Genomic DNA, 18,793 nt, shown 5'->3' on the forward strand with positions numbered 1-18,793 from the left:
TTACACAAAAATCAGACAAAGACATCACACAAAAAAACCAAAAACTACAGGCCAACCTTCCTGAACACAGATGCAAAAATCCCCAATAAAATATTAGCAAACCACATACAACAACAATACATTATAAAGATTCACCAGGATCAAGGGGGATTTATTACAGAAATGCAAGGATGGTTCAATATTAACTAATCAACCAACAAGATATACACCATCATCAATAAAATGAAGGACAAAAATCATATGATCATCTCAATAGTTGCAAAGCATTTGACAAAACCCAACATCCATTAATGATAAAGTCTCAACAAAGTAGGGTTAGAGTATGTATGTGTACACACACACACACACACACACACACACACACACACACACCCTACAGCTAACATCACACTCAATGGGGAAAAACTGTGAGTTTTTCCTCTAAGATCACAAACAAGACAAGGATGTCCATGCTCCCCACTTTTATTCAACATGGTACTGGAAGTCCAAGCCACAGCAATCAGACAAGAAAAAGAAAGAAGAGGCATCCATATTGGTTAAGAGGTTAAACGGGGATCAAGACATGATACTATATACAGGAGATCCTAAAGACCCCACCCAAATACTACCAGAAGTAATAAATGAATTCAGTAAAGTTACAGGATATTAAATTAATGCCTAGAAATCAATAGTGTTTCTGTCCACCAATAATGAAGTAGCAGAAAAAGAAATTAAGAAAACAAGACCAGGGGCGCCTGGGTGGCACAGTCGGTTAAGCGTCCGGCTTCAGCCAGGTCACGATCTCGCGGTCGGCGAGTTCGAGCCCCGCGTCCGGCTCTGGGCTGATGACTCGGAGCCTGGAGCCTGTTTCCGATTCTGTGTCTCCCTCTCTCTCTGCCCCTCCCCCATTCATGCTCTGTCTCTCTCTGTCCCAAAAATAAATAAACGTTGAAAAAAAAAAAATTTAAAAAAAGAAAACAAGACCATTTACAGTTGCACCAGAAAGAATAAAATACCTAGAAATAAATTTAACCAAAGATGTGAAAGACCTGTACTCTGAAAATTATAACCACTGATGAAAATAATTGAAGATAACATAAACAAATGTAAAGATATTCCATGCTCATGGATCATAATTCATATTGTTAAAATGTCCATATTACCCCAATCAATCTACAGATTCAATGCAATTCCTACCAAAATACCAAAATACCAAGCATTCTTCGCAGAACTGGAACAAATAGTACTAAAATTTGTATGGAACCTCAAAAGACCCCAAATAGCCAAAGTAATCTTGAGGGGGGGAAAAAAAGGCTGGAGGTATCATACTCCCAGGTTTCAAGATATACTATACAAAGCTGCAGTAATCAAAACGGTATAGTACTGACACAAAAACAGACATATAGATCAATGGAACAGAATAGGGACACCAGAAATAAATTCCTGATTATATGGTCAATTAATCTATGACAAAGGAAGCAAACATATAAAATGGGAAAAGATAGTCTCTTCAATAAACAGATCTGGGAAAAATTGGACATGCAAACATACAAAAGAAACTAGACCATTTCTTAACACCATACACAAAAATAAACTCAAAATGGATTTAAGACCTAAATGTGAGACCTGAAATCATTAAAATCCTAGAAGAAAGCACAGGCAGTAACTTCTCTGACATCAGCCATAGCAATATTTTTCTAGATGTGTCTCCTAAGGCAAGGGAAACAAAAGCAAAAGTAAACTACTGGGACTACGAAATAAAAAGCTTTTGTACAGCAAAGGAAACCATCAGCAATATAAAAGGAGACCTACTGAATGGGAAAAGATATTTGCAAATGATTTATCCAATAAAGGGTTAGTATCCAAAATATATAAAGAACTTCTACAACTCAACACCAAAAGAACACAAACAATCCAATTAAAAAAATTCAGGACCTGAACAGACATTTTTCTAACACACTGAAAAAGTGCTCAACGTAACTAATAATCGGGGAAATGCAAATCAAAACCACAACAAGCTATCGCCTCATACCCATTAGAATGGCTCAAATTAAAAAGACAAGAAATAACAAGCACTGGCAAGGATATGGAGAAAAAGAAACCCTCATACACTGTTGATGGGAGTATAAATTGTTACAGCCACTGTCTAAAACAGTATGAAGGTTCCTCAAAAAATTAAAAATAGGAATACCACATGAATCAAAAATTCCACTAATGGGTATTTACCCAAAGAAAAGAAAGACACTAATTTGAAAAGATACATGCACCCTATGTTTATGGCAGCATTATTTACAATAGCCAAGACATGGAAGGAACGTAAGTGTCCATCAATAGACAGGTTAGGAATATGTGGCAATGTGGCTATATACGTATGTACACACACACACACACACACACACACACACACACACACACACAGGAATATTACTCGGCCATAAAAAGGACGAGCTCTTCCCACTGCAACAACATGGATAGACCTAGAGTATTATGGTAAGTGAAATAAGTCAGAGGAAGACAAATGCCATATAATTATATTCATATGTGGAATCTAACAACAACAAATGAGTAAATAAGCAAAAACCCAGAATCTGACCTACAAATACAGAAAATAAATTGACAGTTAATAGAAGGAAGGTGGTGGGAGAATGGGCAAAGTGTGTGAAGGTGGGTGGGAGATATAGGCTTCCACTCATGGCATGAGTAAGTCACAGGAATAAAAGGCACAGCATAAGAAATATAGTCAGTGATATTGTAATAGCATTGTATGGTGACAAATGGTAGCTATACTTGTGGTGAGCATAGCATAGGATATAAACTTATCAAATCACTTTGTTGTACACCTGAAACTAATATAATATTGTGTGTCAACTATATTAAAAAAACACAAAATATGAAAAAAAAAACGTACTTGCTTTATCAGTCCATCAGGTGTATGTACAGAATGTTGTAATCTCTACATAAGACCAAAAATTAATACTAATTATATGGCAGCTAACATCTACTGAACACTTATTATGTTTCAGGCTCTCATTTAAGCATTTTGCAAATATCACCTCATTTAATGCTTCTAACATCCTTATGATGGTAAGTATCTATTATTATCTTCATTTTATGTATGAAGAAAAATGCACAAAGGACTTTATTAACTGAAAATCACAGGGCTACAAAACAGTTAAACCCTCAGATCCTATGGACTCTGAAGAGCCATGTGGCTCCATAAATCCTTATTAGTAAGATTCAGGTTAAGAATGACTTGATACTTCTCAGAACCATATTATAACTGTAGTAAAACATAATATTCTTAATAATTTAAAGATTTACAAGCAGCAAATGTGTTTGGGTTTATGTTTATATCCCACAAATTTATTACAATAACATTTTACTAAATAAAAATTATACCTAATTCAGTGAAATAATCATATACAAAATAAGGAGACGCAACGGGAAGCACTTTTTGCCTAAGATATCAGTAAACTTCTAAAGAGAAATATTCCTTTACAGAAGTAGATATTGCAAATACATAAATTAAGTTTAACTTCAGTTAAGTGCCATCCATGCATTCTATTCTACGATATCCTTACTGTGAGTTCCCCAAGATAGAAAACGAATTGTCAGGTAATCTATCCCATATGAAATAAACACTAGCTTTCATATATCTAAGTTATATTTACCAAGGCCATTCTACCTACTAGAGCAACCAAGGTGGATACTACACTGACCAGAGTAAATAATCAACCAGCAGCTTCCTTTAGCTATTTTTTGAAAGCTAATTCGAAATGTCAGTGTAAAGGAAAATGACAAAGGAAGAAAATACATACTGGCTCCCAGATCCTATCTCACCTCCTATGTGTCACCTATGGAGTTAATGTGACTGACTGAACTGCAAGATAAACATGGGAACGTCTTCAAACGGAAGCACAACTGAAAGCCCTAGGTCACTTTCTTGAGACAAAGAAAGAAACTGGGAGGAGGTACAGATTAAAACATGAAATTCATGGCTTTGAAATCACCAGTAGCATAAAGAACCTCTTTAGTAATTATTATTGCTTTTAAGATTTTATTCTCTAACAGGTAGACTTATTTTGTGGCTCAAGTAACAATGCAATTTCTGTGCTGTTTTATGCTATTGGTTCACAGAGGCAAATGTAAATCGGACGTGGTGTAGAGGCTAATGGGTAAGAGCTGAGCAGAGACAAGACAGATGTTTCTGGAAGCTCTACTTCTGTCCAAACGGACCCCTCTGACTCTCCCAGCACAACCGTGGGAACTTCTCAACATCATTAACTGTGAATTACTGCCTCACAAATACCACTCTCACATGTATGGTTTTCTCATTTTTTAGATAATATAACACCATTCACCCTTAAGCATTTCTTCAAACAAAATCACTAACAGAATTATTCAATATTTTCCTAATGGTGATTTTATCTAGGACAGTCTTGGTAACTCACTTTTACCTGGTCCAATTTCACTGTTAAATCACCAGTAACACGCAGCTTTTTATGGTGCTTTAATAAAGGCTATAATTGTCTGACTCTTTTTTTTTTTTTTAATTTTTTTTTTCAATGTTTATTTATTTTTGGGACAGAGAGAGACAGAGCATGAATGGGCGAGGGGCAGAGAGAGAGGGAGACACAGAATCGGAAACAGGCTCCAGGCTCTGAGCCATCAGCCCAGAGCCCGACGCGGGGCTCGAACTCACGGACCGCAAGATCGTGACCTGGCTGAAGTCGGACGCTTAACCGACTGCGCCACCCAGGCGCCCCAATAATTGTCTGACTCTTAAGATACATTAAGATAATATAATTTTCTGAATTTGGCGAGGGTATATTTTCCTAGAATATCTAAGGAATATTATTTTTAAAGAACAATCTGAAAAAGAAACACATAAATTTATTTTTTCATACACAACCATAAAGCTATGTATATGTTTTATGCTTAAATGTGTAAAAATACATTATACTGGGGTGCCTAGGGTGGCTCAGTTAGTTAAGCATCCAACTTTGGCTCAAGTCATGATCTCACAGTTTGTGGGTTCGAGCTCCTCATTGGGCTCTGTACTGACAGCTCAGAGTCTGAAACCTGCTTCAGATTCTGTGTCTCCCTCTCTCTCTGCCCCTCCCCTGCCCGCACTCTCTCAAAAATAAATAAAAACGTTTTTAAAAATTTAATAAAAAATACATTATCCTATATTTCAATAAACCTATGGAAAGCATAACTTTGTCCATTTGGATACATAGTTTTACTTTTTTTTCCTAATTAATAAACAATACCTGAATGGTCACATCTCCCAATTAAAAGTAGGATTTCTTGGGGCATGGTTCATGGGTTTGAGCCCCACATCGGGCTCTGTGCTGACAGCTTGGAGCCTGGAGCCTGCTTTTTGTTTTGTTTTGAATTTTGTTTTTAATGTTTATTTTTTTAATTTATTTTTTGTTAATATGAAATTTATTGTCAAATTGGTTTCCATACAACACCCAGTGCTCCTCCCAACAGGTGCCCTCCTCAATACCCATCACCCACCCTCCCCACCCTCCCACCCCCCATCAACCCTCAGTTTGTTCTCAGTTTTTAAGAGTCTCTTATGTTTTGGCTCCCTCCCTCTCTAACCTCTTTTTTTTCTCTTCCCCTCAGCCATGGTCTTCTGTTAAGTTTCTCAGGATGCACACAAGAGCAAAAACATATGGTATCTGTCTTTCTCTGTATGGCTTATTTCACTTAGCATCACACTCTCCAGTTCCATCCACGTTGCTACAAAAGGCCAGATTTCATTCTTTCTCATTGCCACGTAGTACTCCATTGTGTATATAAACCACAATTTCTTTATCCATTCATCAGTTGATGGACATTTAGGCTCTTTCCATAATTTGGCTATTGTTGAAAGTGCTGCTATAAACATTGGGGTACAAGTGCCCCTATGCATCAGCACTCCTGTATCCCTTGGGTAAATTCCCAGCAGTGCTACTGCTGGGTCATAGGGTAGATCTATTTTTAATTTTTTGAGGAACCTCCACACTGTTTTCTAGAGCGGCTGCACCAGTTTGCATTCCCACCAACAGTGCAAGAGGGTTCCTGTTTCTCCACATCCTCGCCAGCATCTAGTCTCCTGATTTGTTCATTGTAGCCACTTTTAATGTTTATTTTTGAGAAAGACAGAGCATGAGTAGGAAAGAGGCATAGAGTAAGGGAGACACAGAACCTGAAGCAGGCTCCAGGCTCTTCTCTGTAAAGAGCCTGACAGGGGGCTCGAAACCATGAACAGTGAGATCAGGACCCAAGCCAAAGTCGGACACTTAACAGACTGAGCCATCCCAGGCACCCCTATAATTATGTTTAATTACTACTACTGGTCAGCATTTATGTACATAGTACTGCACCTACTTTTGTCCATACAAAGATGTGTACATCCTGTTGTCTAGTATATCAAAAAGTTCCCAGGTAGTTAGGGAGATCCAATTACCCAAAAGACTGGAGACAAATATATTCAAAAAGAAAATGAATGAGATTTCTAAACGAGTCAGGAGAAGTAAAGGAGAAAAAAGGCATTAAAAAGCCCATAAAGATGAGATTGAGGCAATTTCAGAAAAGTGGACAATCAAAAAATATTTATTGAACAGTGAAGATATGCCAGATACAAAAAAAAAGAATAAAATGAATATGACCAGCACTCCCATTCAAGGAGTTCAGTCAGAATCTAACTGAAGAGACAGAAATCATAATAAAGTTGTTTCTAAAATTTACTGTTGGTGATTAACCAATTCAATACATGTAGTCCTTAACTCAAAAAAACAGACATTAAGATGGACCCAGGATTAAATATTGGAGCTTAATGACTCTTTCTCACTCTTTCATGTGGCCATATTTTTCAAAATATTTCAAATATCATGTTACGTGAAATCAGAAGCCCACTGCATTATGTGGCCCATATTGAGACATTAGAGTCTGACTGAGTTGTTTTTAAAAAGTTTTAAATGAATCTGTATTGTAGAAACTGTCACGCAAACCAACCATTATATTAGCTTAGACAAAGAAAGGTTTCTATCATCTATATGTTGAGTTTAAGGTGTAGAACAACACTGGCATGTGCACAGATTCTGTCTTTAACTCAAAAACTGTAAATGGTTTTGGAGGTAGAGTCCTCTGTGAACAGTTGTTTGTGATGTCTTTCTAAAGATTTCATCAACACCCTTTGAGGTAATTAGATATCTAGGATGTCTGGGGAAAAACTTCTTAATTATGCATTAACTTTAGCCATGATTTAATTTTACAAGTCTACTGATGTTCTTGAATTCAAAGTATTATGTTCCAGTCACACCTTCTCCTTTAGGGTTTTTTTATAGATCAAAATACAAGCATACACGCATACATTTCAAGCAAAAAAAGTACTAGAAATAACATGCATATCACTGGTCAGCTAAAGAGATGTTACAGTGATGATATTAAGAGTCAAACATCTTAAGCTTATTCACTCATCACTATTTACATAATCACATGGCTGCTCTGGTTCCTAAAGAGCCCCAAATCCAAATGACCAAGAGCTTTTTAAAAATGTGTTTAGACCCTAGAGAAAATGTTTTTTCTATTACTTTCAGCCTTGCTGATTTTTTTCTTCACTACCAATTAAATTCATTTTACAACAAAATTATCTAAAAGTCAGAATGACTTTCTGGGTCTTTGTCAGTGAGTTGCTTTGTATGGTATTAGACAGGTCATTTAGTCTCATGGGCCTTGGTGAGGGGGTCAGACCTGGAGATACCTACATTCTATTTTAATAACATTCAGTATCAATGAAATAGCTTGGGCTGCATCTGCTGTTTAAATCTGCTAAGACCTACACCTTCCAAAGCCATTTGATCACTGAAGAACTAAAATTCTTATAGGACTCCTTTGAATATTTTTTTACAAAAAGAATTCCAAAGATTTTCACAGCATAATCTGAGAAAAAAGTACACATTCTCAACATAGCATGCTTTCTATTTCCTCACTCCTGTTTTAAAGTCAAATTCCCTTTGCTAGACTAAGCCCAAGAATGTTGTTAACTACTTCAAGAATCACCAATAAGGCCTCAAGATGTGGCAAGCAAAACACAGATGCTGAAAATATATCTATAAGAAGCACTGGGTGTGAATGTCCATGTTCCCGGCCTCTTGACCATTCATCCAAAAAGTATGTATTGGGAACATAAATGCCAGGCCTTGCACTAGGCACTGGGCATTTAAAAAATAAGAGAGACACAAAGTAGGTTGTTTATGTTCTAACAGGACCACATCTAGGCCACACGTAAAATGATAATAGATACAGAATACTATGCATGATTTATATTAGAAGATTTATCATTTAACACAGCAGCTCCTAGGTTACTACAAGGTTGCATTAGGAAACTACATTCATAAAACTGTAATAATGTCAATATCCTGGTGTGATGTTGTACTTTAGTTTTGCAAAATATTACCATTGCTGGCAACTGGGCAAAGTGTATAAGGGATAGCTCTTATCACTTCCTACAACTACATGTAAACAGGTGGTTATCTCAACAAAAAGTACATTTTCAGCCAATAATTTGGGATACAAAAGCAATTTTTCATAGACTGTTACAAAGAGCAGTTTGGGGGCACCTGGATGGCTCAGTGGGTTGAGCATCTGACTTCAGCTCAGATCATAATCTCGCGGTTCTGGAGTTCAATCCCCGCATCGGGCTCTGTGCTGACGGCTCAGAGCCTGGCACCTGCTTCAGATTGTGTTTCCCTCTCTCTCTGCACCTCCCCTGCTTGCACTCTGTCTCTATCTCTCTTTTCAATGTTTATTTATTTTTGAGAGAGAGAGAGAGTGTGTGAGCAGGGGAGGAGCAGAGAGAGAGGGAGTCACAGAACTCGAAGCAGGCTCCAGGCTCTGAGCCATCAGCACATAGCCTGACATGCGGCTCGAACTCACGAACCGTGAGATTATGACCTGAGCTGAAATCGGATGCTCAACCCACTGAGCCACCCAAGCACCCCCCCACTGTCAAAAATAAACATTAAAAAAAATAAAGAGCAGTTTGTTTCTAAGAATAGTCCACAGTTATTTTTATTTTTTAATATATAACCAACCCTCTTAGTATTTAAGTTTTTTATGTTTATTTATTTTTGTGTGTGAGAGAGAGAGAACACGAGCAGGGAAAGGGCAGAGAGAGGGGGGTACAGAGGATCTGAAGCAGGCTCTGTGCTGACAGCAGAGAGCCTGATGTGAGACTCGAATTCACAAACCATGAGATCATGACCTGAGCTGAAGCTGGATGCTTAACTGACTGAGCCACCCAGGAACCTCCAACCCTCTTAGTATTAAATACAAACTCAGGCCCTCCTTATATTTAGCATGAATTACAGTACCAGTTTCCTGTCTGGTCATCCTATTAATGTCTCCCAACTCATCCTTCACTACACTACAGATCTAGTTATATCATCTCTTAATTTAAAATTCTCCATTGGTTTCTTAGGGATAAAGTCCAAATCTTTCCCATGATACACAAGGCTTCTCAAGATGTGGCTCCTTCCCACCTCCTTTCCAACCTTTAATGCCTGCCAGCGGCCCAGAACATGCAATCCTCTCTCATTTCCAACCTTTGCACCTTTCCTCTGCCTGGAATGCCCTTTTCCTCTATTCACCTAGCAAGTGTATGCTTGTTCTTTACTATTCATGACACTTGTCATCTCTTCTCAAAGGCCTTCTATGGTCTCCAGCAGAGTAAAGTCCTCCTTACCCTTCATACTCTTCGGGGTCCCTGTCCACATTTCAGCAATGGACTAGGGGAGTCATGTCTCACCAGTTTCAAGACCCAGAAGGCATGCTATCAACCTCCTTTCCCTCTGTATATCCTCAACACCATTTGTGGTACCTAGGATTTGGAAAGCACTCATATGTTTGCTGAAAAAATGGCTTTTGATGAGTTTTTATGATTCTAATAGCCTAAAACAGCAAGCGGTAAGCTATTTCTATGGCAGAAATTAAGTCAGAAAAAAAAGGAAGAAATACTGATTTTTCTTTAGAAAAGTAGAGTCAGAAAGTTTAGCATATGAAGCAAACAATTACTAAAAATTAAGAGCTAAAGAAAACAAAGAAAATAAATTACATTGTCTTTACCCACTCAATGGAGAAGTTATTCTTAAGTATTAGTTATAGCAAACTACAAAGGGAAAGTAAGAAAAGGAAACAGTAGTCACCTTATTTTATGACATTCTACCTCAGATTTGCTGTACACACATCAATACAGATGTAACTGCAGATATGAAAAAAACTGGATTCAGATGTGCTGATATAAAACCATGCACAAACTGCATTAAGTGGAAAAAAACAGGTAGGTAATAACCTGTTCTCATTTGTATAAAAAAAAGTGTGGAGAAGATATAAACATATAAGCTTTAATACTTAGAAAATATCTGCAAAAGTACTGGCCAACTTCTGGAGACATTCTGGAGATTGTAAATAAGGCTCTGAGGCAGGAGGGAGGTTTCACTGAATACTGAGCCCAACATTGATTGTGGATAGAAAAGAAAAGAAGAGAAAAGAAAAGAAAATTACAGTGAAAACCCAGAGAGCAAAGAGAACTGAAGAAACGTCAAGGAAAATAGAAGAGAAATGGCTACAAAATTTTGAAGCTGGAAAACAGACTTGATAAATTTTACCAGACCTGAGAAATCAGGGACTAGCAGTATTTTCCAGAAAAAAGTAAACAGATATCTCTCAGTAGAAGGCAAAGGTAAGGCCTAGACTTCTAGACTATAGTGCTAAGTACCAGTCTACTAATAACAAGTGCAAGCCGCAGCAGAAGCAGTCAGCTGTGACAATGAAAATATTTTTAGAAATGTATGAACATAAAACATTTAGCATCTATGAACATTTCACAGGAAACTACTGGAGGCCATGCTTCAGCAAAATAAGGGTGTCAACTCAGAAACTGGAAGATGTGAAATATAAGAAATGAGAAGGCCAAATCATGAGGACACCTAGGCAATAGGCCCACAAGCAGACAGTCCAGACAAGACCAGACTAGAGAGGTTTCTAGGACAGAGGTCTTGAGGAAAAAAGGAGATTGATACACTGATTTGTGTGAACATTTGTAAAAACTACCAATAGGCATGGAACAGACCCAAAAGAAATATTAAGGATTCCTATACAGAAATTTATCGATGTGTTGGGGCGCCTGGGTCGCTCAGCTGATTAAGTATCCGACTTTGGCCTAGGTCACGACCTCACAGTTCCTGAGTGCGAGCCCCAAATCGGGCTCTGTGCTGACAGCTCAGAGCCTGGAGCCTGTTTCGGATCCTGGGTCTCCCTCTCTCTCTGCCCCTCCTCTACTCATGCTGTCTCTATCTCTCAAAAATAAATAAACATAAAAAAAAAAAGAAATTTATAGATGTGGAAAAGAGAAGATGAAGCAGTTCTAAGTTTAAGAAAAACAAAAAGTTGGGGCGCCTGGGTGGCGCAGTCGGTTAAGCGTCCGACTTCAGCCAGGTCATGATCTCGCGGTCCGTGAGTTCGAGCCCCGCGTCAGGCTCTGGGCTGATGGCTCAGAGCCTGGAGCCTGTTTCCGATTCTGTGTCTCCCTCTCTCTCTGCCCCTCCCCCGTTCATGCTCTGTCTCTCTCTGTCCCAAAAATAAATAAACATTGAAAAAAAAATTTAAAAAAAAAAAAAAAGAAAAGAAAAACAAAAAGTTGTATAAGAATGGAAATGTACGGGCTCTGTGCTGACAGCACGGAGCCTGCTTAGGATTCTCTCTCTCCCTCTCTTTCTGCCCCTCCCCCACTCATGCATGCTCTTGCTCTCTCCCCCTCAAAATAAAAAAAAATAAACTTAAAAAAATGTAAACAATGGCAATAAAAAACAGTATGGAGAAGAGAGAAAGGTTATAAGAGGTAGTTAATAGGTAATGCCTAATATGAATTAAGAAATGGGCATATTACTTAGAAAAAAAAATAATCTGTAAGTGATGGGGTACAGGGTTGTGGTCTACACTGTGTTTTTGAAACTGATTTTTTAACTGACATACACTGATACAAATGATTTCTATTTTCATTAATCATCATTTTATTATTCAGTAATTACAAGACTGATATTATGAAATAATGTGAATTTGTTGGGTTCAGCAGCAGAAGCCAATATGGACACTTTTTGCTAATATTGTTTTTAAAATTTAAAATACCAATAAAATCTTGCCAGTCTAAATACAAAGTAAAAAGGCACTGTATTCTTTGCTCTTGTAGCAGTAAAGAATCTATCCCCAAATCCAACTTACATTTAACAGTGTAAATCAAATCTGTTAGTTTGGTAAGTGAGATAAACTACTCAAAGTTCCTACCAAGAAAAAAATGTCACAAATGTGCTTTGGTAAACGTAGAATCGGAGTCAATGTTTTTCTATCCAAATTCTACCTGTTTTCAGTCATCATTAATTTCTCTATTATCATGATTTTTGTAAACTGATTCGAATTTAAAATTGAATGACTACCTAAAATGAGTAATTTTTCTTGCCCATGAAAGAAAAGAAATGCTTTTCAATATCTCTTTCAGGCATGTACTTTCTTTAGATGTATCAGTAACAATTTTTAAAAATAAAGTAACAGAAAACTGGACTAAGCAAAAACAAACAAACCCACCAAAAAAAACCCTGAATGTAAAAGAGTAATAAAACTCTTTAGAAAATGTAGGTTCCTCCCATCCCAAAAATGATTCTCTAAAAACTACTATTCTCATTTCAGACTGTTTCACTTTCTGGGTTTCTAGATCCAGAAACAAAATCAAGTCCAGGGTCTGAAGAAGGCTTTATTAAAGCAAGAGCATCATGCAGAACAGCACAAAAACTGAATACAATGACATACTTCTAAAGGACTGGACGTACTTCTCCATACACTCTTCATATTTCTAGTTTAATGAGAAATGAAGAGTCATCCGTATTGTATTCAGTTTCCAAAACTGTGCTAATAAGAAAAGAATTTATTGAAAAACTTGTAAGAGCTAAAGTAAAAACTCAAAGTTCATATCCTCCTTTAAGAAGAAAGTAATGATAACAACAACAAATATTTAAATAGCGCCAGGTATTGTTCTAAGTGCTTTACAAAGAAATTGAGGTACAGATAAATTAATTACATTTCCCAATGTTTATTTAGCTAGTAAGTAGTAGAGCCAAGACTCACACTGGCAAGCTGACTTTTAAAAAGTACATATCTGGGGCGCCTGGGTGGCTCAGTTGGCTGAGCATCTGACTTTGGCTCAGGTCACATGATCTCACGTTTTGCAAGTTCGAGCCCCTGCTTAGGGCTCTGTGCTCACAGCTCAGAGCCTGGAACTTGCTTCGGGTTCTGTGTCTCCCTCCCTCTCTGCCTCTTTCCCACTCACACTCTGTCCCTCTTAAAACTAAATAGACATTTAAAAAAATTGTTTTGGGGCGCCTGGGTGGCTCAGTCGGTTAAGTGTCCGACTTCAGCTCAGGTCATGATCTCGCGGTCCGTGAGTTCAAGCCCCGCATCGGGCTCTGTGCTGACAGCTCAGAGCCTGGAGCCTGTTTCGGATTCTGTGTCTCCCTCTCTCTGACCCTCCCCCGTTCATGCTCTGTCTCTCTCTGTCTCAAAAATAAATAAATGTTAAAAAAATTGTTTTAATAAAAATAAAAAGTACATATCTAAACCAAGTTTTAGAATTTTTTTATGACTGATAAACTTTTATTAAAGAAATATCTGTTAATTCTAATTTTATCCTAGTATCTAATTCTTAATCTAAAATCTTAAAAACAAATGGTACAGTGTACTATAAACAAATATGTATATATATCATATATATATACATATATATATGATATATATATACATGTATAGAAAGAATATATAATAAACCATGTCAGTAAAACTAAATACCACAATACTATATAAATAAAGCAATATATATGTAAAAGTTTCTTTGTAAATCATACTTGGTTAACAATCAATCCATGTATTTAAAAGTTTACTACAATTTCCAAAGAAAATTTTCAAATATGTGGAGTATTAAGCAAGTAGGTCCTTTTTTTAAATCACCATGAAGGAGTAACTGCTGTTTAAGACCATGATGAAAGCAACAGCTTTTATACATGGAACAAATAAAAATGGAACTGGATTAAAATGTAACAAATAGAAGATGTCATAAATTCAAATAACGTAAGTAAAAATAAGCATGTAATATATATCAGCTACATACCAATACGGACTATTTTCCTTACCTGCCAGATAAAGGGCAAATGATATAAATCTATGATAGCGAATGAGGAACTGAAGTTGCTCTTCTCTTTGAACAAATGTAGCAAAATAATCGGCTACGGTCTCTCCATAGAAAAAGTAGTTTACACACAGTAGAAAGTACCTATAATTGAAACACAATTAGCTTTTTCATATTTGAAGCCTTTTTTTCCCTCTCAAACTCAGCAAAACTATTCTCTATATTTTGATGATGTCACAAAGATCAAAAACTAAGTTCAGGACACAGGTTCAGGATATTACACCAAAACATTTTTTTCCTCTTTTAAACTTAATTTCAAATGTGTCAGTCAACAAAAGTTTACTGAATACAGCTCACGCCTCTACTTAGCTCAAAATCTAGTACCAGAGATTGGGAAACAATGTAAAAAATACTATGCATACCCAAATACACACACACACACAGACGCACACAGATAAACACACACACATGCACGCAGATACACACACACACACACACACACACACACACACACACACACACAGTATTTTATAATGAAAATCCACTTTCAACTATTCACAGCTCTAAAGCTTTTTAATAGTGGAGATTCTAAGCCAAATTCCCACCTGCCCTGAGGAGGAAATCAATAGGGAAAGCAGGAAGAGGCAATTCAACCTCTGACCCATCCTCACTGCATTACGCATACTGGTGTCTTTCTCCCCCTCCTCCATGTTCCGGATGGACTCCAGATGCACACGGATTCTTTTTTTTAATTTTAATGTTTTTTCATTTTTTGAGAGAAAGATGGAGACAGAGTGCAAGGCGGGTAGGGGCAGAGAGGGAGACAGAATTTGAAGCAGTCTCCAGGCTCTGAGCTGTCAGCACAGAGCCCGATGCATGGCTCAAACCCACTAACTGCAAGATCGTGACCTGAGCAGAAGTTGGATTCTTAACCGACTGAGTCACCCAGGCGCCCCCAGTTGCACAGTGATTCTTAAGAGGAAGTAGTGGGGGATAGAAGCAGGCAGCAGGTAAAAATCTCTAAGAGAAACTTTTTTTTAACGTTCATTTATTTTTGAGAGCGACAGACAGACAGGCAGACAGAGCATCAGCAGGGGAGGAGCAGAGAGAGAGAGATGCAGAATCTGAAGCAGGCTCCAGGTTCTGAGCTGTCAGCACAGAGCCTAACGCGGGGCTCAAACTCACAAACCGTGAGATCATGACCTGAGCCGAAGTTGGATGCTTAACTGACTGACCCAGGCAGCCCTCTAAGAGAAACTTCTTAAAACTGCATAAATCAGGGGCGCCTGGGTGGCTCAGTCGGTTAAGCGGCTGACTTCAGCTCAGGTCATGATCTCACGGTCCGTGAGTTCAAGCCCCACGTCGGGCTCTGTGCTGACAGCTCAGAGCCTGAAGCCTGTTTCAGATTCTGTGCCTCCCTCTCTCTCTGACCCTCCCCTGTTCATGCTCTGTCTCTGTCTCAAAAATAAATAAACATTAAAAAAAATTTTTTTTAAAACCTGCGTAAATCACCCAATTTACGTAAAACCGTCCCTCCACCCAATTCTGATATATCCCTCCCCCCAGGGAAAGGAGAACCCATGAGAATTGACTGATGGCACTTGTGTGAGCCAGGAAAGAAGGCTGGGAAGCACCGCTTCAGAGTTCCTCCGTGCCTCATCCTTTGAAGGGCTGAGTCCTACTAGGCCAGGAGAGCAGAGGAGGAAAGGAACGATTTCCCTCTGGTCCTCATGGATGGAATTAGACCCCACAGTTTTCAAAGTAAAGTACTGTATTCCCATTTCTATCAGCTGCATTACCATTTTTCTATTCTCCTACAATGGAAACTGTCTTTGACTCCTCCATCAAGCTATCAAGGCCTGCCCTAGTCCACCAACCCAACTTTTCCCCCATTATTCTGCTCAAGAAGGCCAGGAATGTCTTTGCCTCTGTGGCATGTTCCTCCTAGTCCCTCATCTAGAACTTGATAGGTGATGCTTCCCCACTGCGGAGCACTCTTCTCTATCCAAAACTTGCCTTTATTTCAAGTGATAGTTTGTTTCTCACCTTCTCCATAAAGACTTCTGCAATCACTGGAGCCCATCCTGACCTATGTTTTTTTTTTCTTAGAATTGATCAATCCTGCATGGTTCAGCATTTAATTATTCTCCAACTACTTAATCTAACATTTCCCATACATTTTGCCCTTCGTGAAGAAACTTGCCATAAGGAAAAATTAGAAACTATTTTTTGACTACTCTAAACCCCAAAGGTGATACATCTGTTTTCTTAAGACACTGGACCCTCTGGCTGATACTAATCAAACAGCTATATTCAAAGGCATGGTCAATTTGGTTCATTATGAACTATTATCATGTTTCCTTCCTGGTCAAGGTCTTGATAATTGAGAATTACAAATGAAAAGTTATAAAAAGATATATTAAACTTTAAATATTAAAATCGCATGCCTTTTTTTAAACTAAGTTTTACATGCATGGTACATATACAGTATTTCAAGTGCTGGTAACTGCTGGTGCTATTTACAAGACTGCCTTACACACTGCTCCTCAGAGAGTATTACTCTTCTAACAACCCTCCCTGTAGCAGGTCACCAGCCAGGGGCCTGAAGACAAGATCAAACCAGGAACAACAAAGGTAGGAGCTGCCTCTCCTCTAACTGCCCCCAGGGCCTACAAGGAGGTGGGCCAGCTTTGCAGTAGTGGGGAAGGAAGGGTGGGGGGGGACAGACATTCATCATGGGCTTTCTTCCCTATGAATAAACCACTGACCACTCAACAAAACAGAAAACTCACAACTATTTTCATATCTCATCTTTCACTCTCTGCAGAAATAATCTAATTCTGTGTGTGCTCTCATTTCAACTGAGGCAAAGAAAGCAAAAGATTACACATATTTCTAACATTTTACAAAACGAAACTTTATTAAAATTGTAACTATAAAGGATATAAAAAGGTGTCCAATACAATGTTTTTTAAAGAAGACAACAAACAGCACAGGGGCGCCTGGGTGGCTCAGTTGGTTAAGTCCGACTTCGGCTGAGGTCATTATCGCACAGTTCGTGACTTCAAGTCCCACACTGGGCTCTCTGCTGTCAGTGCAGAGCCTGTTTGGATCCTCTGTCTCCCTCTCTCTCTCTGCCCCTCCCCAGTTCTCACGCACTCTCTCTCTCAAAAATAAACATTAAAAAATGTTTAAAAAAAAGAGGTCAATAGTGTATACATTCAAATATAAAGTATTTCTACAAAGACTGAAAGATGAGATATGAAAATAGTAGTGTTAGAAAAGGAGAGTTAAAGGTGATTTTCTTCTTATCAAAATCCAATCTCTAAAAATCAATCTATAAGGTCAACTGTGTGATACTGACTCATCAGGGTGCTTCCTTTAAAAACTTTAGAAAAGAACCAGATTTTCACATCTGAAACAGTTTTAAGTTACTTACCAGCTCAATGTTCTAAACCATGGCAGGTCATAAGAACGATAGACTCTATAACCTATAGTGATAATTTCATGGAAGCATTTCACTTGGATGCCTAGTACCTGAAACCAAGAGAACACATTAACATACATTTCTTAGTGTTTACATTTGTGCTTAATCATTTAATAAGTCATTTCTTATGTCATATGTGTTTAAAAAAATCTTTAGCCTGCCCAGTTTTAATTATTCTAAATGTCAGTAGCAAAAATTCAGTAAGTCAATGTCTCTAAAATCAAGCGATATTTCAAAGGGGTAAGCAAATGAAAGTTTATCCAAAACATGAAAACTCCATCCTGGGGTAGGAGGTCACACTGTAGCTTAAAGTTTGAGGGATACAGTCTTGTTGGTCATGGTTGATTAGGCTTTATCTCTCATTACTACTTCATTTCTTGAGTTCATCTGTACTGAGATGGACAATCTTTTCGTCCATTTTGTTTCTTGAGTTACCCTAGAAAAAGGATCATATGTGGAAGTTTGCATTTATTGATTTACTTAGAGAGCCCGTGCATGGGGGGGGGGGTGGGGCAGAGAGAGAGAATCCCAAACAGGTTCCGCACCGTCAGTGCAGAGCCTAACGTAGCTCTAATTCATGAACTATGAGATCATGACCTGAGCCAAAATCAAGAGTCAGATGGTTAACCAACTGAGCCACCCAGGCGCCCCTGTATATATTTATTTTTAACCATACATCCTGGTATGCCTTCCAAGGATAAAGACACGGTCAAAACAAATGACTGTAATTAAAACATCTTCACCCTGTCTCCTAGCAGGGTTTGGGCATGGTCTTTTCATTCTTCCAGCTGTGCCAACTCTCACATAGCCAGCTGCATATCTGTCTGATACATCTAAGTGGAGTTACACTGGCAAATTATAAATAGCCTTCTACATTTGCAGCCACTTCACCCGGTCAATTGATTCTATGCAATTCTGTTTGCACAGTGTTCTTTATACATTCCTAACAAATTGTTTTATATTTATGAATCCTTTTTTGATGTTCTACTTAGTAGTCCTTCAAACTGTTGTATCCACCAACTTGGGTACAGGTAATCCCTGAGGATGCAGCATCATATCTAATGCTTGGTTTAAGTCAATTCCAAGACTCGAAAAACAAGTGG

General features: G+C 38.1%; 1 protein-coding gene across 1 annotated transcript in view; it reads right to left on the reverse strand.

The window, feature by feature from the left end:
* Positions 1–18,793, reverse strand: part of CDS1 (CDP-diacylglycerol synthase 1) — a 72,182-nt gene that overhangs the window by 22,628 nt on the left and 30,761 nt on the right. The window contains exons 4-5 of the mRNA XM_043572270.1: positions 17,643–17,740; positions 14,208–14,347 (exon numbers count right to left, since the gene is read on the reverse strand). Coding sequence (XP_043428205.1) covers positions 14,208–14,347; positions 17,643–17,740 — 238 coding nt within the window. The remainder of the gene's footprint in view (positions 1–14,207; positions 14,348–17,642; positions 17,741–18,793) is intronic.

This window comes from Prionailurus bengalensis, chromosome B1 (genome assembly GCF_016509475.1).
Source record: "Prionailurus bengalensis isolate Pbe53 chromosome B1, Fcat_Pben_1.1_paternal_pri, whole genome shotgun sequence".
In the NCBI taxonomy this organism is placed as follows: domain Eukaryota; kingdom Metazoa; phylum Chordata; class Mammalia; order Carnivora; family Felidae; genus Prionailurus; species Prionailurus bengalensis.